General features: G+C 47.1%; 1 protein-coding gene across 3 annotated transcripts in view; it reads left to right on the top strand.

The window, feature by feature from the left end:
• The window catches only part of LOC144147269 (sulfotransferase 2A8-like), a 71,900-nt gene extending 45,431 nt beyond the window's left edge, over positions 1–26,469 (top strand). The window contains exons 1-2 of one of the 3 annotated variants that reach the window (XM_077679362.1): positions 8,986–9,242; positions 25,294–26,469. In XM_077679362.1, coding sequence (XP_077535488.1) covers positions 25,305–26,267 — 963 coding nt within the window. In that variant the 5' untranslated portion in view covers positions 8,986–9,242; positions 25,294–25,304 and the 3' untranslated portion in view covers positions 26,268–26,469. Of the gene's footprint in view, positions 1–8,985; positions 9,243–20,797; positions 20,907–25,293 lie in introns of those variants that run through there. The other 2 variants (XM_077679363.1, XM_077679364.1) reach the window with 2 other exon arrangements.
• Positions 26,470–27,416: the final 947 nt, after the last annotated feature.

Below are 27,416 nucleotides of genomic sequence, written 5' to 3' on the forward strand. Positions count from 1 at the left end.
GTATGTGCATGCCTAATATTCTTATCGTCGGTTTGAAGAGAATGTTTTGGTTGTCAATTACTATGCGTCCAGAGGGAATTTCTTCTTTGGAGGGTCTTATTCTAATGAGTTCAGTTTTTTCCGGGGCACATTTTAGGCCATTTCTTCGTATTGGCTCTTGTAGCTCGTTGATTGTTTCTTGTAGGATCAGTAGTTTTTCTGAGAGGGTTCCACTTTTGGTCCAGATGGTGATGTCATCTGCGTTGATTGATTTGCCGATGTGTTCTTTCTCTTCTAATTTCTTGGCTATTTCAATCATTGTCAGGTTGAACAGCACTGGGGAGATGATGGCCCCTTGTGGAGTTCCCCTGTTAGGCATTTCGAAAGGTTCGGATCTAGTGTTTCCAATGCCAATCGTGGCTGTTCTGTTTGACAGGAAGTTTCTGATGTAATCATAAACTTTCTTGCCGCATCCTGCCTATTCAGCTGCCTTCAATATTGCCTCATGCGATACGTAGTCAAATGCCCCTTTCAGGTCCAGGGCTAATACAATTTGATCGTAGTCGTCATTGCGATTGAGGATGTCGTGTCTCAGCTGTAGAAAGGCATCTTGAGTGGATAGTCCACTGCGGAAACCAATCATACAGTGTGGAAACATGTTGTTTTCCTCCAAGTGCTTTTGAAGCCTTGTCGTGATAATTCTTTCGTACACCTTTCCTACGCACGAGGTTAGTGATATGGGTCGTAGATTTTCAATAGCTGGTGGCTTCCCTGGTTTGGGTATTGTCGTAATTCTCGAGTGTTTCCATTGCATAGGTAATCGGTTCGGCTTCCATAGCTTTTCATTTATGTATGCAGCTAATGCTTCCAGTTGTGAGTCATTTAGGTTCCTGAGTATGTTATTGTCAATTCCATCTTCTCCTGGCGCACTCTTTCGTTTGCTGGCAAGGATGGCTTGATACACTTCTTCTTTTGTGATGTCACTGTCGAGCTTTGCATTTTGGGAACCTCGGTATTCTCTTGTAGAGGGTGGAATTTTCGCGTTCAGTTCAAATCTGTCTTTTAGGGCTCTAATTAGTTCCTCGTTGGTGCCTTCGAAACCTTTGGCTACTCTGTTGATGTTGTGTCCGGTTTCTCTTCTTGTTGTCTCCGGATTGAGCATACCATTAATTATTGCCCATGTCTTCGAGGTATTTAGGGTATTCTTGAGTGTGTCACAGAAGTCATGCCAATTCTGATTCGCGAGTTGTATCGCGTACTTCCTAGCTAGATTCGTGATCTTTTTAATTCTTGCTTTTAGCTTCTTGTTGTGTCTTTTCTTTTTCCATCGCTTAGTTAGCTTTTGTTTCTTGTTCCATAGACTGATCAGATGGTTGTCGACACACAGGTATTCGCTCTCTTGTCCAAATTCCTTGGTGGACTCTTTGAGAGCTTCTCTTATGTTATGGCACCAGATGTCTATGTCTTCTATTTCTTCTGTTTCTCTTAGCTTTTCTCGAAAAACGTCCCAATTAGTGATCTTTTGTTTTCTTGCCTTGCTTCTAAAGTTGTCTGATTTCGTCCTGATCTCTACGATATCGTGATCGCTGCCGAGATTCTCACCCGTATTTGTCCAGGCCGTGAGTCTGTCCTTGGTGGGCACAATGGTCAAGTCAGGGCATGTATCTTTGCATCTGTGGTTACCCGTTCTGGTGGAATATGCCGTATCATTGATCGTTTGGAGATTTAGATATTCCATAGTATCAATTAAATTTCTTCCTTTTACGGAGTTGTAGTTGTAGTTCCATTCATTATGCGGAGCGTTCATGTCTCCCAAGATTATGATGTTATTGTTCCGGGTTAGGCGCATCGTCTCTTGGAAAAGAGGGGTAAAATTCTCTTTTGGGTTGGAAGGAGAGCTGTATATGTTCAATATGAAGAAACTCTTCTGTCCTCTCTGGGTGGGGTATATTTCAACCAAGTTCGCTGACGGTTCTCTAGTGGATAAGTAGTGCTTCCGGCAAGTTATGTCTTTTTTTACGTATACAGCTGCTCTGAAGTCTTCTGAAAGGTCCATCCTATTGTATCCTCTGAGACTAGTTTGCACCTTTACTTCTTGCAGGCATATGACGTCCGGTTTCAGTTCTATGGTGCTTATGTACGTTTCTAACGAGTATTTCTTATTACGTAGGCTTCTACAATTCCATTGCCATATTATTAATTGTTCTTGGATTTGCTGCCGTCTATAGGTCATCTTCTGAGTCTGTGTCATCGGATTCCGCGTCCATTTGGCTTGGGTCATTTTCAATGATTATTTGTTTTGGATTTTTGCTCGCTCGTGTGTCATCGAGCTTCCGCTTATTAGCCTGTTCTAATTGCTTCTTCGCCTGGTCCATTGGGATTTGTGCATTCTCTTCCCCTATGGCTTTGCTCCAATCCATGAGGATTTTTTTAAACTGTACTTCTTCAGCTCGCACTCCTTGGAGCCCGTGTGGTGTTCCTTTTTGCACAGCGCACAATTGGGCGTACACTTGTGGTCTTTCGCAGGGTTTTCTTCTCCGCATGATGAGCAGATGTTGGCGTTGGGTTCTGGGCATACGTCGGCTCTGTGCCCCGTTTTTCTGCATATTTGGCAGACCAGCCTTGTAGCCTTGTATAGGTAGCACGTCATTTCCCCTCCGTAAAAGTAGACGGCGCGGGGAACCGTGTTGCCCTCGAAGGTGACAAGAGCGGTGGTCGATTCGCCCAGCATGCGAGCGAACACGATCTTGGTGTCGATGGTCCGCACGCGCAGGCCGTCCAGAAGTTCTTCTGAGGTAGTGCCAGGAGCGAAGCCGTGAGCGACGCCTTTAACTTCTTGTTCGGAGTAAGCCACGTACGATTTTACATCATACTTTTTTTCTCCGATGGTCAGGGTTTCTATGGTTCTAAATTCGTTAGCGGCTTCTTGGTTCGGTGTGCTAACCAAGATGATGTTGGAAGTCCACTTCGGTCTTACTATGGCCTCTTGAAGGTTCTTCGCCCCACTGGGGCATGCTCTCGCTATAGCTTGGGTGATTTGGGGCACCGTGAACGAACGTATTGGCATTCCCTTAGGTCTAATGACGATTTTGAAGTCCTGCTTGGGAAGGTTTGGAATCCTTCTCTTATGTGCTACGTTGAACTTCGGAGCGCTCTTCTCCGATTTCTCCGGCGCCTGCGTGTCCTTTGTTGCAGCTGCTTGTATCTTCATTTCTTTCTTAATCTTCTGCTTGGTCCTCCTACTGATCGCCTGTTCCCAGGACGCATCGTAGGTGCTGTTGTTGCAAGTCTCCGTTGCGCGGTCGGCTTCCATGTCTTTATCGTCGGTCCTCTGTATTGGGGTTCTTGTCGTGTCGTTCGTCTTGTCCAAATCTCTGGCTCTAATTTCTTCCACTTCCATCGCTTCCGTAGCCGAGGCGGGATGTGCTGAATTCTTGTTCTTGTAGGCAGGCTTCATCGGAGCACCGAGCTCGCCAGCGTTGCGCGGCGGGGTGCCAGCGCACGTGGGCGACGGCCGGGCTGAGGCGTTCGGTCTGGAAGCAGGTTGTGGCGTGCTCTTCTTTCTTCCGAAAACCACCGAAAAAGCTTCTATGGTTTCAAAATATTTCGTTGGACGTGGTCCTGAGGTCCTCTTGAGGTCGCCAACCCATATATTTCGGTTGGAAGAGTGAGATTTCGCTCGATTCCAGCGGATTCGTCGGGAGCACACGAGCAACACGTCCGCTAGCGCGAGCGAAACGTATATAAAGGAAAGGTAAAAAATTAGGAGAGGCCAATCGCTCCTGTCGAGTGATGAGAGCGATGCCAAGCGGCAAGGGCGACAGAAATCGCTTTTGGTATCTCCAGTCGCAAGCGTAAGCGAGCCTTAATATGGTAACGGTGGGAGACATTAATATTATTAATAATAACAATATTACTTGTATTATTATCATTAATTGTTTCGTATATGTGAGGTAGCGTATATGTAGAAATATGTATTTCTACCATTGTCGTTGAAGAAGAAAGTGTATGACAGCTGCATCTTACCGGTACTCACCTACGGGGCAGAAACTTGGAGGCTCACTAAGAGGGTTCAACTTAAATTGAGAACGACTCAGCGGGCAATGGAGCGGAAAATGATAGGTGTAACATTAAGGGACAAGAAGAGAGCGGAGTGGGTCAGGGAGCAAACTGGTGTTAAAGACATATTAGTAGAAATTAAGAAGAAGAAATGGACTTGGGCAGGGCATGTAATGCGAAGGCAAGATAACCGCTGGTCATTAAGGGTAACAGAGTGGATCCCTAGAGAAGGCAAGCGCTGCAGGGGGCGGCAGAAAGTTAGATGGGCAGATGAGATCAAGAAGTTTGCGGGGATAAATTGGTCACAGTTGGCACAGGACCGAGGTAATTGGAGAATAATGGGAGAGGCCTTTGCCCTGCAGTGGGCGTAGACAGGCTGGTGATGATGATGATATGTGAGGGGGTGACAAATTTTCTGGGCCCCGGGTGCGACTTTGCCCAGCAACGCCACTGTGCCCAGCGTCCTTCATGAACGTTTGAAATTGCTCACGCATTTTTTCATCTTTTTCTTTTCTTAGACAGGCGTCGTGATTATTGGCGCGTACGGAAGACGGGCAGCCCGGTGGAAACATGATGTGCCCGTTTCCTTGATATACGCTGCGACTGGACCTTGAAAGGTGATCGTTAAAACGGTCTTCAAAAATAGTTTTTCCGGACCCTCACAGCAAAGAAGAATATATTCATCTAGGATCTATAATTCCATATCTGATCCCATGACATTCGGATGTCGAGTCATCTGAAGCTCGGTCCTCTCCCTACTTATATTCGAAATTGCGTTACTGGATTTCCAAATAGTGTACTCGATTTTTGCTATTCAGTATACTCACAGGACGTGACCCGCTAAGGAAAAAAATTCCCCGAATTTCCCCGAGGGGAAGAATGTGAAAGTGCGAATGCACGAGTTGAATTTGCGCGGTTCGGTAATGTTCGCGAAAGAGAGATCACACACACACACACAACTACAAAGAAAGAATGATGCATTTATTCACAGACACCTATTTGTGTTGTCGTTGTACTTGATTGCTAGAGCGGATCTCAGCTTTGAAATTCCGTGTCAGTACTCCTTTAAGCGGGTGCATTACCCCTTCTCACGCCCGATTCCTGGCCAATCCCCACGTGGGTATGTGCCATGTCAGCGGCCAGGCAGCGCGCGCCCATCTCCCCTCGTTGCCAAGGAAGACGAGGAGATTCCTGGCCCATCCCCCACGTGGGTATGTGCCATGTTAGCGGCCAGGCAGCGCGCGCCCATCTCCCCCCGTTGCAAAGGAAGACGAGGAGCGCGCGCACCCGCAGCTGTTGCTATGCGGACGGCGGCGGAATGCGGACAGCGGCGGTCGCTTCAGGCTCGCTTAAGAAGTGCATTCGCACTTAAAACGAACTCCAACACGCTACACGACGTGCAGCAGAAACGCTCACTAAACGCGTGAACGAGTGCGGCCTTGCTTGTTCACACTAAAAATAAGAACTCCTATTAAACCGCAATGCCCTGCCAAGAAGTAACAGCATGTTATATACAACTCTGTGTATAGGGACAGGTTAGAATAGTATAGACTTTTATACAGGTATTCCGCCACCAGGTGGAATCATGGTCATGAAACAATGTCCCCCCAAGACATTTTTATAGGCTATACCTCGTCGGAAGAAAAACCAACAGACATAATGGCAAAAGGAACCCCAAAAGCAACCATCTCATTCAAGGCTTTGTCCTCCGTTGGTATGCATGCTTCCCTACACCAAACTAAGCCAATATACCCTGAGAAACTCTGGAGTATGCGAAACGCCTTCCCTGCCACCCTTTAAAAGCCCACAGCGACCGATGGTTTGCATGGAGCTTCACAATAACCTACACGGGCTCACTTGGAAAAATCTACGAAACCAGATGGCACACCTCAGAGAACGCTAGAAGTACAATGGAGTCTTGGAACAAATCAGTTTCATCCTCCATTGCTTGTACCGCAAAAAATCAGCGGGAAAAACTGCAGCGCCAAATCAGGCCCGTTCTGCTTTCTGGGAGCTGGTGTCACGACTATCATCGAGGGTGATACAACGTTGTCGAAAAAAAAGCTAAGCAAACACTGCTTGCTCACTTATCCGCATACTAAAATAAGGAAAAATGAGCCAAAGCTTCGATTCCAACTCTTGCAGACCTTGCTATCCTCGTCACTCGGCACAAGTCTCAAAACAAGCAAAAGCCACCAACTGATATGAAGTGAAGTACCTACTCTTAATATTGGTTGCCAAGAATATATACAGTGAGTTCATGCTCCACTGTTTCCAACGCCTTATCATTTCCATCAACCTAACCAACAGGCAGATATGTCAAAATTGTTTGCGCCGGTCCATTCGTCCCAGCGGGAAATCAGTTGCCCCTCAGCGTCAAAGCTTTGTATAACAGGCGAAACTTAGTTTGTGCACAAAGACGCGCCAAAACTACCTCAATCAAGGCAGTCTTCCCCACATAATACAAATTCCTGTTAGTTACGGCTGCCCAGAGTAATGGGAAGGCCAATAAAAATAATTCCCATAAACGGAGACAGCCCTACACGTAGTCTTAGTGTCCTACAAAATGCGACCAGTGCCGTCTCCATATACACCCACCCAACCCCCGCCCCCCAACAGTAAAGGACACTCGTTTTTACATTGTGTCACTACCTGACCAGATAGTTTTTCGACAGAGCGCTCATAGCCGAGGACCTTTTGCATCTAACCCAAAGGCAGCACCACCGCGGCAAAATCTTCCTTGCTTTCAGCAATGATGTTTCCATATCTATTGTAAATAGTGAAGAACGATGCAAACTTCAGGCACCTGTAATGGTGAAATACGAAGGCCCTTAATTGCACTGGCCACTTACCCTCACTACACCCTCACTATTGTCACGAAGAAAAAATGAAGCACAGTATTTTTAGCCACCATCCAATACTCACCAAAACACGATTTTTTATTTTCCTGCACAGACCACTGGTGCGAGTCCTTACTGAAGTTATTGTGCAGTTATGTGCCTCTGTGTTTGCGGATTCCCTCACTATCGTAGTGCTGAATCACAGCCGGCTAACTGATATAATGAAGGTTTGCACCCCAGATATGGTTAAAGTTTGAGCTGCCGAAAGCGTCGTTTCGGTTTTGTTGTCTGCTACGTAACAGTAAAAGTGGGACCGTCTAACGGTGGAGGGTGCTAACATTGCATCATCTTGCGTTCTGACACTGGGTGGGAGAATTTTCGCCTGTTGAATACGTTCACACTTTAGTTGGCAAGTGGAACAGTGCTGATTGTTCATTTCTAGTGACGTGTTTCACTCTGGTTTTAATTGTAGTGGTGGTATTGACATCATGTCAGACCGGTCATTGATAGTCCACAGTACGCCTGAATGATACATTGAAAGTGCTTCTGGCACTGAAGCCGAAGTAATCAGAGGCAAGCACATAACTGCGAATCGCGAAAAAGTACCTAAATAGCTGTCAATTCCCATCGTGTCACCTTGGGCTAACAGCCTGCCATTTTTTTCAATGTCTTTTTACTATTCTAGTACTTTGGGTTCACCCGTCCCTTCAAATAGGCAAGATTAGTTGGGTCTCAGTGTTCTGTTCGTTCTTTTCAGATATTAATGCGCATGTTTAAGAGCACAGGACTGATGCTTAACAGTACCAAGGCACGCATCCGGGAAAGATAATACGTGTCTTTGAAACGCACCGCAGATATTTATCTAGTTAAGCACAGCCGAGAAAATAGAGATGTTGTTCAGGAATATACATTTGAGACCGTCTGCCTGCTAAGGAACACGACTGCACGTTTATCTTCGGAAGAACCGTGAACTGAGACAGTAGAAGACATGAACAGTGTCAGTGACACTGATGCTGATCGGAAATGTAGTCATTGCCATGGTGCTAGAAGTTGGACTTTCACATGACAGACTTCCTCATTCGGATCTTTTTCAGATGCCAGAAAAGGGTCTCGGCAATTTTAATTTACCCGCAAAAAACGGGCAATATTTAACGATTAGGTTTTTCTTCCGGGCGGCAAGGTGCCAATGTCGGTTCCTGCTGAATTTTGCGCAAATGTTTTGTTCGACTAAACGAGTAGTAAAGAATGCTATAGCTTTCACCTGCAGCGTGTGAAAGCACAGTGGGAAGATCTGATTCCTTTTATTACCTGACCTTTCTGCACAGGGGGCCAACATTGCAACTTGACGGGAATAAGATTCATATATAATATTATTGCATTGGATCCCTGGGGCAGAACAACAAACATCACTTCGGTAAACCATTGATGCAATCAGGATTTGATAAAGTTCTGCTCTTTCATTTTCGTCAGCTCGCAGCCGGTACCACGAAGCAATTAACCTGAATTCAGTATGTAAAGCGGGACAGTATGTAAAGCGGGACAATATGTAAAGCGGGACAGTATGTAAAACGGGACCTAAATGTTTTATTACATTTCAGATCTCGTCTACAGGAAGAGGTCTCAACCACTTTAAATGCTCACAGTTGTTAAGTCCTGTTATTTTTCCTCTAGTAGTTCTATGCTTCCGCTAACCTTTCTCGCACGTGTACAGTGCGCACGCACTCGCGGGTTCAGATGCATCTGGACACACCAACACACACGTGAGAGCTGACATGCGCACGCGCAGACTGCACCCTCGAACACGTTTTTGGAAACACTACCGAGAAACGAGTAAAAAACCTACGAACGAAGGGGCGACTGCAATGTCGCGAAGTAAGCTGCAGCGGATGTAGTTGGCAGCTTAGAGCGGCAGTTGCTAGTTGGGTCCTCTAGGAAAGCAATAACTCTTCGTCGAACTGCTTCCTCTCCTAAAAATCCGGAAGTCCGCAAAGCTTTCGTTTTGATATGCAATAAATGTATATCTCGCTCACCTTCTATTTTTCCAACCCAGCCACCTGGACTAGCCTCACCGCTGTCTTTTGCGTCTCCCGTATTGTTTATAAGTGCTTCAACCTTGCAAGCCATCAGTCCAGCTTCGAGTTGCCCTGGTAACACCGCCACCCGAGCGCCACATCCTCCCAGCTATTGTAGACGCTATCCCAGTTTGATTGAGCCGCCTAGAAAGTACTTCTGTCTGTCGGAGTGTAAATTCTCTGTCATACCTAAGTCTCCACTAGCTTGCAGAAACAGGTGGGCCCCGTTCCAGAAGCTGAAATTGCATATCAAAGTTGGCACATCCCATATTGCAGTGTTCATCGGAAACAGGTGAGGTGTTCATGCCACTTTTATCGAGTTTCAAGCAGGCATTGCGTTTTAGATCAATTTTCTGTCACTCAGACGCCGACAGGAAGCTTCATCTAAGGCCTGTACACTTTTTGCAGGACTTTGGAACTGCGAGTGGAACTATAAAATTTTTTGAAATATATTGTATGTTATATCCACCCAGAAAGGGATACCTGCTCAAATTACCAGTAGTTGGCGCACTGAAAAAATACGTAAAGAATACCTAAGGGAGAATAGAATGCTCTTCCATAATGAATTAATCAATCAATCAGCGTTGAAATGTTTTGCTAAATCCATGAATTTTGCACTTAGTGTTATCAAAATAGTGTTATCACTTAGTGTTATCAAAATAATTGTGGTGCCTGTAAGTGGTGAGAAAATATAACGATATGTAAAGTACGGCTTCTGTTTCTTCGTGCCCATACTGAACAATCTTCCAAACTGAGTCATCTTATGATGGCCTATTTTTAAATTCCTTCTGCTGGTTATTAAGTTTATCATGGAGGGGTTAATATTTACAGATACATTTGAAGACAAATAGAGACGGTAAAGTTCACATTCATCCTAAATCAAGTGACCCGTATAAATATTGTCACGAAGACAAGGACGATGCAGTTGTGTTGAATGAGAAACACGTTTATTGGAGCGAACGTGTGCTCCCCTAACAACTCAAAAGAATACAGAGGCGGCGAAGCAGTGGTCAACAAAGTGACTTGCACAGGCGAGTGTCGTCGAATCGAATGCTCCGGCGTCCGCACTGCAGGCTTTTTATCTTTCGGCGCGCGTGGTTCTCGAAACGTCGATTCACATCGAGAACATAGTAGATCCAAGAAGAATATTCTGGGCTGTTCACGTTAGATCAGAATGCTGTCCCTATCACGACAGATAACACATGCGGCATAGAAAGAAAGAATGGAACACCCGCTTCCCTTGGCACAGAGATAACGCAGACCGGCGCAGCCGGGCGGTAAAAGCAAAACACTAATAAACAAACCCAATGCATGGTTCGCGGCATTACCCCCCCTCTAAGAGTGCATCGACCCGATGCTAACATAGGCGACAGTCTGAACAAATAAAAATTAAATTTCGTCATCGTCCGTAGAAAGGTTTTAAGCGAACCACATGGACGACTTCAGGCCGCGTGTGTCGTCGTGATGTGCCGGAGTCACCATCGGGATCACTTCGTAGGGGAGTTGGCCAACACGTCGTAGAATCTTGTAGGGTCCGAAATACCGTCGCAGAAGTTTCTCACTCAGTCCGCGTCGTCGGATGGGAGTCCAATCCCACACACGATCCCCTGGGTGGTACTCGGCGGCTCGATGTCGGAGGTTGTAGCGGCCGGCATCCACCAGCTGCTGGTCCCTTATACGAATTCGAGCGAGCTGGCGGGCTTCCTCCGCACGCTGAAGGCATCCTTGGACGTCGGCGTTCAGGTCGTCGTCTTCTACGTGCGGCAGCATGGCGTCAAGCATTGTAGTCGGCCGTCTTCCGTAGACGAGCTCGAACGGTGTCATCTGCGTGGTTTCTTGGATAGCCGTGTTGTACGCAAACGTGACATACGGGAGCACTTCGTCCCAAGTCTTATGTTCAACATCGACGTACATAGACAGCATATCCGCAATCGTCTTGTTCAAACGTTCCGTTAGTCCGTTCGTTTGTGGGTGGTACGCCGTCGTTCTTCGGTGATCCGTGTTGCTCTAGCGTAAGATTCCTTGCATGAGTTCCGCAGCAAAGGCCGTTCCGCGGTCCGTTATGAGGACTCCAGGGGCTCCATGTCGCAGCACAACTTGTCTTATGAAAAACTTGGGGACTTCTTGTGCAGTCGGCGGTCTCCGACTGAGCGGCGGTCTCCGCGTAGCTGTTGCTACGACAACCCACTTGTTCTCCGATCGTGACGTAGGGAACGGGCCCAGAAGGTCCATTCCAATCTGTTGGAAGGGCCTTGATGGGACGGCGATTGGCTGCAGAAGTCCGGCAGGTCTCGTCGGTGGCGTTTTTCGTCGCTGACAGTCACAGCAGCTCCGGACGTAGTGGGTGACGTCGGATGTAAGGTGGGGCCAGTAGTACTTCGCCTTGATTTTTCCAATTGTGCGGGCTGTGCCGAGATGTCAGGAAGACGGGTCGTCGTGACATGCTTCCAAAATTTCGTCACGAATGTCTGCGGGTATGACAAGAAGGTAATTCGTTCTCGTTCCGGGCCTGAAATTCTTCTTCACAGGGACGGAGTTTCTCAGGCTGAATGCTGGTAAGCTGCGTTTGAAGGTCCTAGGTACGGCGAAGTTGCGTACCTCGAGGTAGTCGATTATGACGCGTAAGTCTGGGTCGGCACGCTGCTGGGCGGCTAGGTCGGTACCCGTCACGATTCCGAAGAACGCGCTGTCTTCATCAGAGTCTTGTGCTGGTGGGTCGACGGCGTCGGAGTCTTTCCTGCCGGATTTATAAACGACTGTAACGTCGAACTCCTGCAGGCGCAAGCTCCACCGCCCAAGACGGCCAGAGGGGTCCTTCAAATTGGCGAGCCAACACAGCGCGTTGTGGTATGTCACAACCTTGAGTGGTCTTCCATACACGTATGGGCGAAATTTTGAAATCGCCCATATAATTGCCAGGCACTCTTTCTCAGAGGCAGAGTAGTTTTTCTCCTCCTTCGACAGACCACGGCAGGCATAGGCGATTACCTTTTTGCACCCGCTTTGTTTTTGGACGAGGACGGCACCCAAGCCTAGATCACTGGCGTCCGTGTGTATTTCCGTTTCGGCGTTTTCGTCGAAATGAGCGAGCACGGGCGGGCTTTGCAGGCGTTTTTGCAGCTCGCAGAATGCTTTTTCTTGGTCGTTGTCCCAGCTGAAAGGAGTGCTATTGTTCGTCAAGAGCGTGAGCGGCTCTGCAATGCGTGCGAAGTTTGCGACGAAGCGCCGGTAGTATGCGCACAGTCCGAGAAATCTTCGCACGCAGTTCTTGTCTTTTGGCCTTGGGAAGTTCGCAACGGCTGAAGTTTTTGCTGGGTCAGGAAGGACTCCCGCGGCGTTGACGACGTGGCCCAAGAACTGGAGTTCCCCGTACGCGAAAAAGCACTTTTCAGGCTTTAGCGTTAACCCCGACGTACGAATGGCCTCGAGTACAGACTCCGACCTTGCGAGGTGTTCGTCGAAAGTCCGGGCGAATACGACAACGTCGTCGAGGTATACGAGGCAGGTGTGCCACTTCAGGCCAGCTACCACCGTGATGACTCGTTGAAACGTTGCTGGCGCCGTGCACAGCCCGAAAGGCATCACCTTAAACTCGTATAGGCCATCCGGGGTAATAAATGCAGTCTTCTCTCGCTCTCTCACGTCCACTTCAATTTGCCAGTAGCCGGTCTTCAAATCCATCGATAAGAAGTACTTCTCATGGCAGAGGTGGTCGAGGGCGTCGTCGATTCGTGGCAGGGGGTACACGTCCTTTTTGGTGATTTTGTTCAGTCGCCGGTAGTCAACACAGAACCTCAATGGGCCGTCTTTTTTCTTCACGAGTACGACCGGCGCAGCCCACGGACTTCTCGATGGCTGTATTATGTCATCGCTGAGCATGTCGCCGACTTGAGTCCGGATGGCTTCCCGCTCGTGTGAAGAGACGCGGTACGGTGACTGTCGGGTAGGTGAGGCTCCATCTTCGGTTATAATTCGGTGCTTCGCTAGGGGTGTCTGACGTAATTTTGAGTTTGCCGAAAAACACTCGCTGTAGCGATGGAGCAAATCCAGCAATCTGTCCCGATTTCCTTGCGGCAGCGTCGGGTTCACGTCGAAAGGTTGCGGTGGCTTGGAAGCATCTGCGCATGTGCATTCAAAGTTAGCGACCGCGATCACTTGACTTGCTTCTTGCGTTTCTTCGAGGAACGCAATTGCAGCGCCCTTGTTTAGATGCTGGTACTCCTAGGTGAAATTGGTGACCAAAACATGGGATTTGCATTGCTTAAAGCGCGCAATGCCTCTTGCGACGGAGACACCGCGCTTGAGAAGCAACCTTTGGTCACCCTCTACGATAGCTTCGATGTCAGGAGCAGCATCCTCGCAGTAGACGGCGATCATCAGGCTTGCGCGGGGTGCCAGGGTGACGTGATCGTCGGCGATCCTGACAGCAGCACGGTGATCGGGGTTCGATTCCGGCGTCATGGAGTGATCGGAGGAAAAAGTTATTGACTTCGTCTGCAAATCGATTATTGCGCCGTTGTCCGTCAAAAAGTCCATTCCGAGAATTACGTCACGGGAGCAGTTAGGCAAAATGACGAACGCCGCTGGGTACGTCGTGCCGTCTATGGTGACACGCGATGTGCACGTTCCACTTGGCATCACGAGGTGGCCTGCTGCTGTGCGTATATGTGGACCGTCCCATCTTGTCGTAACTTTCTTCAGCTTAGACGCGAATGACCCGCTCATTACCGAGTAGTCGGCTCCCGTGTCTATGAGGGCGACTACGTCAAAGCCGTCGATGGAACACTGGACGTCAGACGCCGCCTTCCTCGAGTTCCGGGTGCGTCGGGGCGTCGCGTCTCGGCTTGTGCGTGTTGACGGTCGGACACTGTGCGTCTTGATTGTCTTCTCAGCGGCAGCCTCGGTCATGTCGGGTACGCGTCGCGCCGTGTAGCTGTCGTCGTGTTCGGGAGTCTCGTCAGGGTTAGGTCGGGTCGTCGGGATGAGGGCATGTCGTGAATTGGTGTCTTCGGCGCGTCCTTGCGTCGTTGGAGGGTTTCCAGTTTTTCGCCGTAGAGGAACTTCACCTCCACAAGTTGCTTCCTTTAGTTTCCCCCGCGTGGGCTGGGGGACCCTCCACGTGAGAACTCAGCATTGCTACGGCGGTTCGGCAACTGGTATGGGTAGGATGACGGCGAACGGTTGAAACGGGCTGGTCGACGGCTGGTGTTGGACAGGTACTCTTCGATCTCCGATGGGCGCTGGCCAGTTCGGGGGCGGGGTGCGTCGACGGAGAACCCTCGCAAACCGAGCCTCCTGTAGGGGCAGCGACGGTAGACGTGGTCGGCCTCTCCCCAGTGGTAGCACAGCGGACGATTGTCGGACGTTCGCCACACGTCGGTCTTCCTTGGGGCGGGGGGTTGCGCCGCAGGTGGTCGGGCCGGCGATAGGGGATGACGGTACGGAGCCTCGTGACGATAGGGTGCAGGTGGGCGAGGGCGATGTACAGCAGCCGCGTAGGTCATGGCTTGCGGCTCGCGAGGTGCTACTGGCGTCGTTGAAGTTCTCAGCGCTTGCTGCACTTCTTCCCTAATGACGTCGGTAAGAGAAGCGACTTGTGGTTGCGGCGGCGTCGGGAGCAGTTTCCGCAGCTCCTCCCTCACTATTTTGCGGATAGTCTCCCGTAGGCTATCTTCGGGAATGCGCACGTTGTCGACGCAATTCGCATTGGCCATGCCAACATATTTCCGGTCGTACTGTTTAGCACGCATTTCGAGTGCTTTCTCGATGGTGCTGGCTTCGGTCACGAATTCGGTGACGGTCCTTTGGCGGATTTCGGACAAGTCCAGCAAACAGTTCCTCCTTCACACCGCGCATCAAGAAGCGTAACTTCTTTTCTTCCGTCATTTCGGGGTCCGCGCGGCGAAATAGTTGCTTCATCTCCTCAATGAAGATCACGACCCCTTCGTTGAGGTGTTGTGTCCGAGTTTCAAGCAAAAGCACAGCTCGCTCTTTTCTCACAACGGTAGTGAATGTCTTAAGAAACTCCCTTTTGAAGTGAGTCCAGTCGGTCAAAGAACTCTCATGGTTCTCGAACCAAGTTCGAGCAGCATCTTCTAAGTAAAAGAAGACATGCCGGAAAGTTTCTTCGTCGTCCCACCTGTTGAAGATGCGGACGCGCTCCAGCTTCTCCAATCATTGTTCGTGGTCTTCAGCGGGGGCTCCCCGGAACGATGGCGGTTCCCGGAGCTGCTGCAGGACGATTGACGACGTTGTTTCTAGCACCATGGTGTTGGTTGCGGCGTTCCTTTTCTTGGGCCCTTCTGGCATCAAACCGAACTCGGGTAGCAATCCTTGCCGTCGGCGGCTTTCTCTGGTTGGGCTGGCTTGGCGGCTTCCAGATGTCGTAGAGAGCATAAAGGCTGAGTACCCAGCACCTCCACCAGATGTCACGAAGCCAAGGACGACGCAGTTGTCCTGAAGAAGAAACAAGTTTATTTGGAGCGAACTTGTGCTTCCCTAACAACTCAAAAGAACACAGATGCGAAGCAGCGGCCAACAAAGTGACTTACGTCGGCGAGCGTCGCAGAATCGAATGCCCCGGCGTCTGCTCTGCAGGCTTTTTATCTTTCGGCGCGCGTGGTTCTCGAACCGTCGATTCGCATCGAGAACATTGTAGATCCAAGAAGATTATTCCAGGCTGTTCACGTTAGATCGGAATGCTCTCCCTATCAGAACAGATAACACATGCGGCAAAGAAAGAAAGAATGGAACACGCGCTTCCCTTGGCCCAGAGATAACACAGACCGTCGCAGCCGGGCGGTAAAGGCAAAACACAAATAAACAAACCCAATGCATGGTTCGCGGCAATATTTACTCACTATATATCCCGTTGAGGGCAAGAATTAACAACAGACGAGCGTAAGTGTTGAATTCATTGGCGAAAAAAACTTTTTTGGAATTTACGGTTCAAAACGAAATCATGGAAATCTTTTCCAAGGTGCAAGAGGCCTTGCATAATTGAATTAAATGTGCGCCAATTAAAATACATTCAGTTGAATCTGCATTTGAAATTTAACACTTAGCATTTATTCACCTTACGAGAATAAGAACCTGATTAGGAATGTAAGCACATAATTGCAGATTGAAAAACCGGGAAATTTAAAAACTCTTGACAAGAAAGCGACGTCGTTAGGGCAGGTTCTAGAGAACGCAGCACAAATGAATTTTCTTCTCAGCGTTATTGCCAAAACGAAGGGAATGGGCTGCTATCCTGTGCATTTTTGTGCTGCCTGCAGGTACAAAAAATATAACGGCTTGAAAATTTTGTCCTAATTAGAAAAGAGAGCCGCCAAGTATCCATCAGTCACAGCTCTATACCTATCCTCACGCACCGATGACGCATATCCACAATAAGAATCAACCCAAAATTACAAGCGAGTACCTCAGTAGAAAATAAAATATCTCGAGTGCCCCGCATCAGTAGCCACATACTATACACTCGGCTCATGTCCACTCTCAAGAGTGTCTCTTCGTGAAAAAGTAACAAAACCCCTACAGAACAAACATTTCCGCTGGAAAATATCAATTTATTGCAAGTAATACCACACCCCGCTCACGACGCTAATCTCCGCTCTGACGAAGAGAGAGACAGGCAGAAAGAGAGAGGGAGAGAGAGAATCTTTAGGCCGCATATAATTCACTTTACCAGTGTGCCTGGCCTGGTGTTCCGCCCGTATACCACATTCTCCCCCTCACTAGAGAGCAAAAAGGACGGCTACCCACCCCCCGCCCGGGGGACGGCAATGGTGTTGCGGCGATAGACGGATGTGCACTTTTGCTTACTAACAACCGAAACAACACCGAGCCTCTATTTCGCGTTTTTAGCGCCAACTACAGTACTTGAAACAGTTATTTGGATAGTTCAGTGCATACCGGCGCCAGGGCACCACGTTTGCAGTGAAGATACTACATTGAGAATACCGCAGCACTACAGTAAAGATACTAGTCAGTTTATTGCACAAATTTGCAACCATGTCGAAAAAGCTCTTTGGGCCCAAAATACGTCTCTTACGTAAACAGCACTTGGCAACCTTGGTTTAGTATTTTTTTTATTCCTTGGAGAAACCAAGAGAAGGCGGAGGCTAAAGGCACATGTGGCCTGGCAGAAGCCTCAGCCGCCAGATTCGCAGTGGCAGCAGCAAAACTAATGTTCACAAATTTAAAAAAATTCAACATAATCGCACACTCATAACAGCGCAATGGCGGAAAAGCACAGTCATTGTTACATTTCCTACGTATAACACAAAGCTTAGGTCTACAAATGAACAGAAGGATCAAAGTGTACACAAAAACATATTATTCTCCCTTCTAATCAAAAATGAAACTAACGACCCTGAGTCCTTAGCATCTTATAGCACCTGACCACGGCGGTGGTTGGATAAGCGATACAGCAGAGGGTACCTGATCTTCGAACTATAGTCTACATTAGACCCAGGTGTTGTGGACTGAGGACAGCTTAGGTGTGCTACTACAGAAGGTCTCAGGCGTTAATACGAAGTTGGAGGAATGGGTGACTGTGCTTAGAAAACGAAACGAGCATACTTTGTTCAACGCACGATCACCAAGTTATAAACAATTCCAGGTGGTTTGCTGATACGCAAAAAACTTATTGACGAGTGTGAAAGACGTCGACAAATACAATAGTAGTGTCGCACTCATTGGGGCGCAGCAAAAAGAACTCAGGCACCCATTTGTCTAACGTAGATATCATTGAACGCGACGCTTTGCAATGGCGGATCATCGGCACGTTAACACGCTGGGGTGCAGGAGTTTGCTAATTTTGCACATTCATGCACCCCTATCCAAATCCCAATCACTTCAACCATGTCAAAATGAAGCAATCGGATAGACGCTGACTTCATAACGCAAGGGACTCAGGTTGAATTCCCAGAACTGGAAACGTTTTTTTTTTTCACTGCCGCCGTTTTTGCGTTACTGACGCCATCAGTGAGAACTTTAAAGCTTTGCTACGGGGTTCAAAGTGAGGATAGCGCAAGCCTGCTGAACGGAGAAGAAGACGTTTACATATTCTATATGGAGATGCCTAATCCTCAACGAATAAGGTAAACAAACGGTGCACCAATATGAGATAAGATTTTGATGCAAACAAAGGTAGAAAAGCGTAGTCAAACTCTTCGAGTGAAATCGTCCCAGTCAGAATGCCAGAGGTTATGTGTCTGCTGAATTTGTAGAGCAAAACAGCCTCAGTTTAATGTAACCATTTTCTGCAAAAAATATTGTAAAAAATAGGGGTTGTTGATCGTCGTGTCCACCCAGACTTGCAAAGACAGGTTCACGCCTAGCTAATTGACGCGCGCCTCTACTGCAGCTGCCACACTTCCGGAGCTCCATAGATGTCAGAGCGCTATTCACCTCCCGCCGAATTTTTCGGAGGGGTAAACAACACTTACGCCTGCGCAGCCGCCTCGGCCCCGCTCGAGCGACGAAACTAACCAGTGCCCTTCCGCTCTGTGAAAAAGCGTGACCAGCGAAGCAGGGTGCAGTGCAAAGAGTGCACAAAATACAACACGTTTGTTTGTAATTTGGGATTGCGCATACTTCCTAGCTATATAGCAAACAAACCTCCAGCGTGTTATCTTGTGATAACCGAGACGGGAAAGGAACAGCATGAGAGGTGAGCTGGAAAGAGAAGGGAGGCATTAACTTGCCTGGGGCACCAGTCGACTATCGTGTTTTGTCGACATTCCTAACGGAAGGAGTAGGTACGCGCCGATTTTTCGCACTGACGGCATCCCACGACTCCTCGGGTTTATTCGGGACTGGGGACGTTCATACGGGATAACAACATATCAAGACTAGACTTCTCTGCCAGCGTTGTTAATCCCATATATCCGAGATAAAATTTATACGTTGCCGTTCAAGATCCATTTTTCTCGTGCTTTCGCTTTTCTTTCGTGTTAGTCTGCTCCATCGAGTGTTGGTGGTTACTTTCTGCAATCGTGTCAGACACCGTTGACGGGAGGGGGTGATTTTGGATAAAATGTTGTACACGGACCACGTGATAGACAAAGGAGCTCCTTTGTCTATAACCTTCACTATAACCTTCCTTTTTTCTGCCTTCCCGAGTACCTAGTTACGCTCCGCAATTACAAAAAACTACAAATAAGTGGCATGTAGTGTTTCACCGTTTGGCGCCAAAATTCCCTTTCTCAAAGCATTGGCTAACTGCGCGAATTGAATACCCTTCTCTCTAGCAGCTTCTGGGGTGGAACAAGGGCGGATCTAAATAAATCTAAGTGGGCCGGCACCTGCTTATGGAGCACTCAGAAACAGCTGCAGCGCCATGTGGCACATTGGAAATGGTGGAATAATTGCGCTCACTCCCTACTAAAATTCGGAAGGAGGGGACCGAAGTGAATATTTATCACATTTCCGTCCCTCATGCCTCCGCACCTCCTGCGAAACTACGGCAAACAAACCTTCTCATCTGACATTACACATTGTTTTATGTGTGAAAAGGGTTTTATGATCTGGTGTGAGTGTAAATTCTCTGTGCCGTCCTGTCGATATTTTATCCGACAGGCTCTTCCCGTAAGAAGAAAAAGTGCTACCCTGGTTTCTGTAAGGCCGTGCAGCCACCTTTTGTTTCAGTGTCCTTGTATTCCTTGGTTAAAAAGCGAAAATAATAGAACAAGGACGCAAGGGAAACTTTCAAACGACTGTTTTCTGCCGGAAGAGTCCGTAGAACCTCTTGTCTGTAGAACGTTTGCGAACAGCACATGACGCTCATGTTTGGCCGTTCCCTTGAACGCCCCCTGCGGATACTGAAATCTGACCTTCATAAACGTTGCTGAAGGTTGTTTCTTGCTTTTGCAAATACTTCTATCTAATTCACTCCAAATTAAGGTTTCTGCGATGAGCAGTTGTTAGACCTGGCCTGTGGTGTCCTCTGCTCCTACCTGTTCGGTCTGTACTGCCCTATGACAAGGAATATTTTCCAGGAACTTCATTTCTTAGTATGTGCGCGTAATGCTTCTTTCACGCCATCTCCTAACGGCCGTACGAAGCGAAAGCACATTAACAGCACAACAAAAGTTCTGTGTCTAAAGCTCTTATACATTGGGCGTATTCGGCCGACAAGAGCTTCCGCGAGGTAACCCACCAAGGGCGAAACGACAAGGTGTCCTCTCTCTCTCCCCCTCTCTCCCTCTCTCTCTCTCTCTCTCTCTCTCTCTCTCTCTCTCTCTCGGATTCGAAAAAGTTTTTTTGCTACTAAACCTTTTTTGTGGATACTCCTTAATGTCTGACCTCCTTTATTACAAATTTTCACGTCTCCCCTCTATGACAAGTCTCTAACAATCACAGCACGTATATACGTGCCACATTAAGGTTATGTGCGCGTTACATTATTTGTGATAATGCCCAATTTTTTTCAAACGTGCTCACAAGCTGGTGCGTGTGCCTGCAACCGCATATAGGCCTTTCGTACTCAAGTAGATGCACGGGCGCACACGTGCACACGGATATATGCAGGCGCAGCATACACCTTCCGAAATATACTTTGGAAAAGATGCGAGCAAGGAGAACGGAAGGATACAGAAAGAACGAGCAGATATAGCATCCGGAGGGCCCCTCGGGTGATTGTGGGTAACAGCTCATCGCAGCAGGGCTAATTGTTTCTCTACAAAATTTATAAATATAAACATCTAACTACCTTCTCTCTTTGACAGCAGAAAGTCTGCAAAGCTTCCTGTTTCGTCGGTAATAAATATTTATACCGCTTTCAATCTGCGCTTTCCGCCGCTCTCACAGCTAGCTCAACTACACGTGCCACGGTCGATTTTTTTACCTCGCGTACATTTTATTATAAAAACCTCAGCCTTGGCCCCCATCACTCTACCTTCGGGTTACACTCGCAATACCGGCACGTGTGGGCCCTATCATCCCTGCTCAGGTAAGATAGCGCCAGTTTGAGTGAGCCACCCAGGTAGTGTTTCTTACCATACTGCATAACTTTCTGTTAACTTGAAAAAAAGTAGCCGGCTAATTCTGAAGGCGCAACTTTTCTGTCCGTTTTCACCCAGCACACACGGATGTGTATACCGAAAATAGGTGAGAGGTTAACATCAGGTCCAATGTTTTGAATATTATTCTTCACAAGCGAATACACTAGCAGGAACCTGAATCCGAATTAGGAGATTTATGAAAGCATTCGCAGCAATACTGAAGCCCCACTCGTAGCTAAATAGTACAGAAGAAAGACGTCCAGACCAAGCTGTCGGCAGACGCACTTGTTCAGAAATATCCGGAAGCACTCGTTGTGGCTAAAACAACGAAGAGAAACAGCGTCAGATCATACTTGTCTTTCAATTAGAAATTTTTCTCATCAAATACACAGTGCGGTGTCATGCGCGCTGTTGTGGAGGCCTTGAAATTTATTTAAACCACAAGAAATTCTTGAACACGCGACAAAACCTATGCACACGTTCATTTTTATTTGTACCATCCGGTTGGAACCAGCTTCCTTGCGCTGTTAGTACTCCGCCTTTGCCAATTAGCTGTTGTTATTGTCCTAAAAGCTTAAGGCATCTCTTTGGGCTGTTTGCAACTCTTTCAAAATATCTTATCAGCCGGACTACCATAAAAACGGTCTAATGGCTTTCCAGAGTGATTTGCACCATGTTCCTCCCGGGAAGTTATTAGTATGTGACCATATTGTGGCCAAAGTGGTGGCGAAATATCTGTAGATATCCGAGTCTGTGGCGAAGTGATACAAATAATTGTTGGATATTTACATTGTGGATATAGTAAAATGCTCAGTCTCTCTAATCCTGGATGTTCCGATCCACATCCCAATCCATTACATATACGTACGGTAGTCTTCTAATTATTGTCCTGCTGCTCGAGAGCATGATACCCGAGATCAGCAGTAAACGCTTTATTCAGATACTGTGAAATACACATTGCCATTCAGGCGTCGTACAAATTAGGCCGCTTGTTATTAAATCAACCACTTAGATGTCCCTTTGATGGCCGCATTCAACCGCCCGACCAACTTCTTCGTTGCATGGTGTGTATACGTTCGTTCGGTTCAGAGTAGAAGCCTTTAAATGTTTATCAACGTTTAGGAAGCCCTACAATGCTCCAAAAAATCTGGTATGGAGAATAGAAAAGAGGTACTGAATAGAAATATGTAAAAATATCAAAGTTGTTTCTCGATGCCAACTTCGACAAGCATTCGACATTGCCAACGTCAACCGGGGGAATTGAGGGAAAGCGGCCTGGGAGTGGGGAAGGCAAGTTTTTTTTTCGAATATACACATGTGAAGGGAATGGGGGCTTAGACATCACAGAGTGTAAATGCACAGTATTAAAAGCGAACACTTTTTTTAACCGTTGGCAAAAAAATCCAAGTCAGGCGGCCGCATTGTTAATACCAGCTCCGCAAATGTAACTTCGTTTCGTCAGCACTATCGAAGAAAATGGGCAATAATACCACATGCCCTTTCTAGTTCAGCGAGTTGAAATTAAAGTTTATTTCGGTTTGTAATATATCGCGATAATAATGCTTGACGTTGCTTGGGTGATTGGGGAACCCACGACAATAAACCCGCGCTGACACTAGGACTCAAGAGGGAACAAGCGCGCAACACGAGCACTGTACTCCAACTAAAGAGAATGAAACTTTGGTCTGCCACTTTTTGCGATTGATACTTCCCGCTCCGCTTCCGCGCGAAAGAGAGCTCAGCTATATGCACGTGTAGTTGGAACCTGTAGGTGGAGCTGGCAATGGCAATGTACGACTAATACATCTGGAGGCTAACGGGAACCAGCTTGTTGCCCGCTAAGACCCCATGGCAGCTGTTCAGGCTCGGGATTCTCTTTCTCTGGAAAACACGCCAACAGGAACAAGTTGTTACTTCTACTAAGAACTTTCCGTTTACTGCGCTACCCTGCTCGAACGAAGCGATTCGCTAAGCCTTGGTCTCTGATATTGCCCCAACAACGAAAAAAGTTAGCACCTCCACCAGGACGACAGGAGTGTTGCCGCGGCAGCTGAGCTGCGAATTCGTGTATCAGTGAAGAAAAAACACGCGGCTACAGCTTCAGAGCCGCTTCGATATTGAATCCTCGGCACAGGTGAATTGGCAAGCAAAGTACAGAATTTTATGGCACACAACCGTTATTTGAAGGAAGAAACTTCTCAAACAGCTTGGATAATGTGTGCGTCATTTTGTCACTACCGTCTGGACATTTTGCTTCGTACCCTAATTTCGCTCCCAAAATTTTCCTAAGTACAAAAACTTTACGTCTTACTCATCTGTGAACAAAAAGTCACTTTGAAGGCATAGTAAGTGACCTCATATAACTAAGGAGCGAAATTAAAGTGTTTGCTGAGCCTTCTATCAAATGGACTGCCGAGCTCAAGGAGGGCAACAACTTGTGATGAAGTGGTACGCGCGTCACCTCCGTCCAATATGTTGAACGAAAAGTATGTCAGGAAGCGGGTTAATAATCCGGGACCGATCCAATCTGTCTCTTAAACCCGTCTTGCACTCAGAGCCGTGTGACCTATAAAACCAGACTAAAAGTTTCGACGGAGCATTTTGTGCACCTGAGAGACTCCTGTCACCTGGGCAGTTCACGTGAACCTTATTCAGTCCCAGTATGACCGCCGAAACATTCATTAAACAGGGTACGAAGAATCATTCATCTACACTGCGCTTTTGTTATCATTACGGTCTGTGGAGACGTACGTCCAATCTGTGCGTCGGTGTGGGGACTCTCTCGCTTCCTTTTGTTAGACTGGCCAAACCCAGCATACACACGGGTACCTCATGAAGTGACAATGATGTACGCGGACACCTTATCAGTTCCTGGTTAATTTTCCACTGCCGGCTACTGAAAAGGAGCCATGTGGTATTAAATTAGTGGGCATAGTAAAATAGAAAGTAAGGTTTCTGCAATAAAAAAGCAGGGCATGTTATTCATGTCACGCAAAAATAAAGTGTTTCGGTGCTGTGATATAAAACATTTTGTACGTGCATCTTATAGAGAAACACTAAAATTTAAAAAAAATATCTCTGAGATATTGCCACGATATCCAAAATCGTGATAGCGTCTAGGACTCGCCAATTGCGTCAGTGTTCTAATAATTAACTAACCACGTTGGGGCAGTTTTTAAAGTAGAAATTGAAAAAAAGACTATTTGAAAACTTTAACAAAAACGGTCAAGAGAAAGCAAAAAATTAAGGTGAAAAGTGGCTGTTTGAGTTCTAACAACTACAAAAACAAAACGTCTCATAAGACCGCACGAGACCAGATGAAACTCACGAAAATAAATCACGTTGACCACACACCTTTATTTTCATTACTAGGAGAGTTAGCGGAGAAACGGCGTGATGGGTTGGAGAGAGAAATAAGATATGATGTTCCAGGGCAGGGGTGGAAAAAAAGACTATCGTCGTTCGATGATATTTGCAGCCAAGCCAGAAGATACGCACAGATGTTTGAAGTGACTACCATTAGAAATTTTTCACTGAATTCTTGTGTGAGCCTCCACATGTGTCGTTGGCGTTCTTTTATGTAAGATTGTCATCACAAAAACGCCATTTATAGAACTAACCAACTTTCAAGCACTGTTTACGGAGGAAACTGCAATGATACATTGTAATACCATATTACATAAATGGAAGTGGGCTTTCAGACGCTTATTACCCAGCCTTGGAAGTCACAAGTACAAAGGAATAAGCTTTTTACGCAATTTTGTATACACAGTACCCAATCCGAATTGATAAATTGATAAATAATGAACATTCAATGGGTAATCATTGTGTAACACGTATAAAATTATTGTGGGGTGACCAAGGTGATGCTTTGCAATAAAGTGACCTGTTGCGTAAAGGGAACTAAGTGAACTTGTGTAGACACACCAACGACAGCCTGTAGAGTGTGACAAAATAAACTCCTCCGGTCAATATTAGACAAGAACTGCATGCGGGCCACATTATTATATTTGGGTACTTTACACCTCCGTATTTTCTTACGGTACGGCAAGGGGCCTAATATCAACTTCTGAATAAACAGCTCCTTTTCGTATTCGTACTTCACGTGTAAAATGCGCAGGCATTTCTTTCGTGCATGACGCTCTGCTGCACACAATCTAATGAGCATATCAACTGCATCTCCATCATTTTTAGCCTTCCAGGACAATACAGTACACTATCACAATTTCCACTTTCTACCCTCTTGACAACTCTGTTCCTCGTCTTGGTTCAGGATGCTCAATTTTTTGTAAAAATGCTGTCATTAATTTATCTACGTAATGTTTTTTTTTTCAGGCAAAACCAGAATGAGCGTGGTCACCAAAAGACCCTTCTTCAAGGTTGTTGACGGCGTCCAGAGGTGCCCGAACCTCAGCATTGACATATTCGAGGAAAACAAGCACTTCAAGGCTCGGGATGGCGATATTGTACAGTGTAGTTACCCCATGTGCGGAACGTATTGGATGAACTACATCACCATACTTATTCTCAGGAGAGGGGAGGCGTTGTCAAGTGCCAATGACTTGAACAGGTGCGTTCGGTCTATCGATCATGTCAAGAATGTCCACTTATGGGAACCCGATTTTCTGCCAAAGCGCATGTTGATCACCCGCGTAGCCCTTCGTCCGGAAGCGATAAACCCAGCAGCAAAATATATTTGCATTGCCCGGAACCCGTGGGACGTCTGTGTCTCCTTCTACCACCGAGCCACCGACCTGAGCCCGTACCGCTTCCAGGATGGCACGTTCGACGAGTTCTTTGAATCTTTTATGGAGGACAGTTTCGGCCTCCGTGGGTATATTGATGTTGTCCGGGCCGGTTACGCCTTGAGAAAGGAGCCGAACGTTTTCTTCGTCGCGTACGAAGAGCTCAAGACGGACACTCGAGGCGTTGTTCTCAGACTGGCGGGTTTCTTGGGGCCGACTTACCGGGAGGATTTAGAGAACGATGAATCACTACTGCAGAAGATTGTGAATTTGTCCTCTGCTGAAGTGATGAGAGACCTCATGGTGGTCGGAATGAGGCAGAAGGAAGGAGGAGACATTGTGAACAGCCGAACCGGATACAAAGGGGACAACAAGAAGTTCAGCGTTGTTAGAAGGGCAGCGGTTGGACAATGGAAGGAGTACCTTACACCAGAGAAACTGGCGCGCATAGAGGCGAAGATCCAAGAAGCCGGAGAAGAAGCCTCATTCATACAACTCTGGAATGGCATTAGAGTGGAGGCGTTTGCTGCATCCAAGCACTCTTTTGATTATGCATGTTGTTAATGGGAGCCATAAACCTCTTCATCGTTCAGCAACGAACGAACAAATTATTCAAGCTCTTGCTTTCGACAGCGACATTTTATTTTTTGGTGTGTGGTGCTTGAGCCTGAGGTGGCCAGATGTGGGTGGTCTGCAGCGCTATTTTAAGCAACATTAAAAAGAAGTAAATCATGGTTTTAATAAAACAACAAACGTGTGGTTTGTAGCATTTGTTTTTGCTTCCTGTTTACTAGGCAGTACCGTGCCGAGTTACAAATCATAATAAAAACTTCGTGCCGAAGCTCACACGAATCGCATAGTCACCAGTTCTGACGTAAAATAGGTATTTGCTCAACAACAGGAGTTTGCAGCCCTTTGCAGTGGAGGGCCGAGTTGCATAAAACCAACACGCCGGAGGGCCGGACGGCCAATTGGATGAAGGGGTGAAGTTAAGGGAGCTTTGCAGGCAAAAAGAAAAAATCAGCGAATTGATAATTATATTTAACAATATAAGACAAATACTGGATAGCATGCCAACTAGGCGTAATCAGTTCTCTGTTCGCGTCTCCTGTCTATCCCCATTTGAGGTCAAAGCTGGCCGGTCGGCCTTCAGATAGGAAGGTACAAGGAGAGGAGTGCGGTTTCTGGCACTGTGCTGCGTGCCGCAGGTTGCCTACCCAAGCTCTACAATATTTACACCTGTTACTTTTGTGGGGATTTTTCAAATACATTATAGGTCGCGTACACGAAAACATTCTCTTGCAGCCGCACCTTTCATCTGGGAAGTCGATCTCTGCATAGATACGTATCGTAATCTTTTTAGGTAATATATAGCCTGCTGATTGGCAGATGATGATGCAAAAGCAGTAATATATATGCAACAAGGCAAAGCACGAGGTAGTTACCTAGCAAACGTCCAAGCAATTATACTGGGGGAGAGTTATTGTTGCACAAACGCTCACCGAAATGTTTTCTTAATGGCTAACAAGTTCAAAAGTGGCCTTTTGCAGGAGAACACGCGAACTTTATTCAAATGCCCAAGAAGGATGACGTCGAAAAGTTCTAAGATTGCAGTCCCATAATCGTACATCTTGTTGCAGGTAACTATTCGCAACCCGTACGGTTGGTCGCATAACCAACACCGGAGACTTGCGACAACCCCGAAAGCAAGGA

Source organism: Haemaphysalis longicornis, unplaced genomic scaffold (genome assembly GCF_048455015.1).
Source record: "Haemaphysalis longicornis isolate Haplotype H1 unplaced genomic scaffold, Haemaphysalis longicornis Haplotype H1 scaffold_7, whole genome shotgun sequence".
Lineage (NCBI taxonomy): Eukaryota > Metazoa > Arthropoda > Arachnida > Ixodida > Ixodidae > Haemaphysalis > Haemaphysalis longicornis.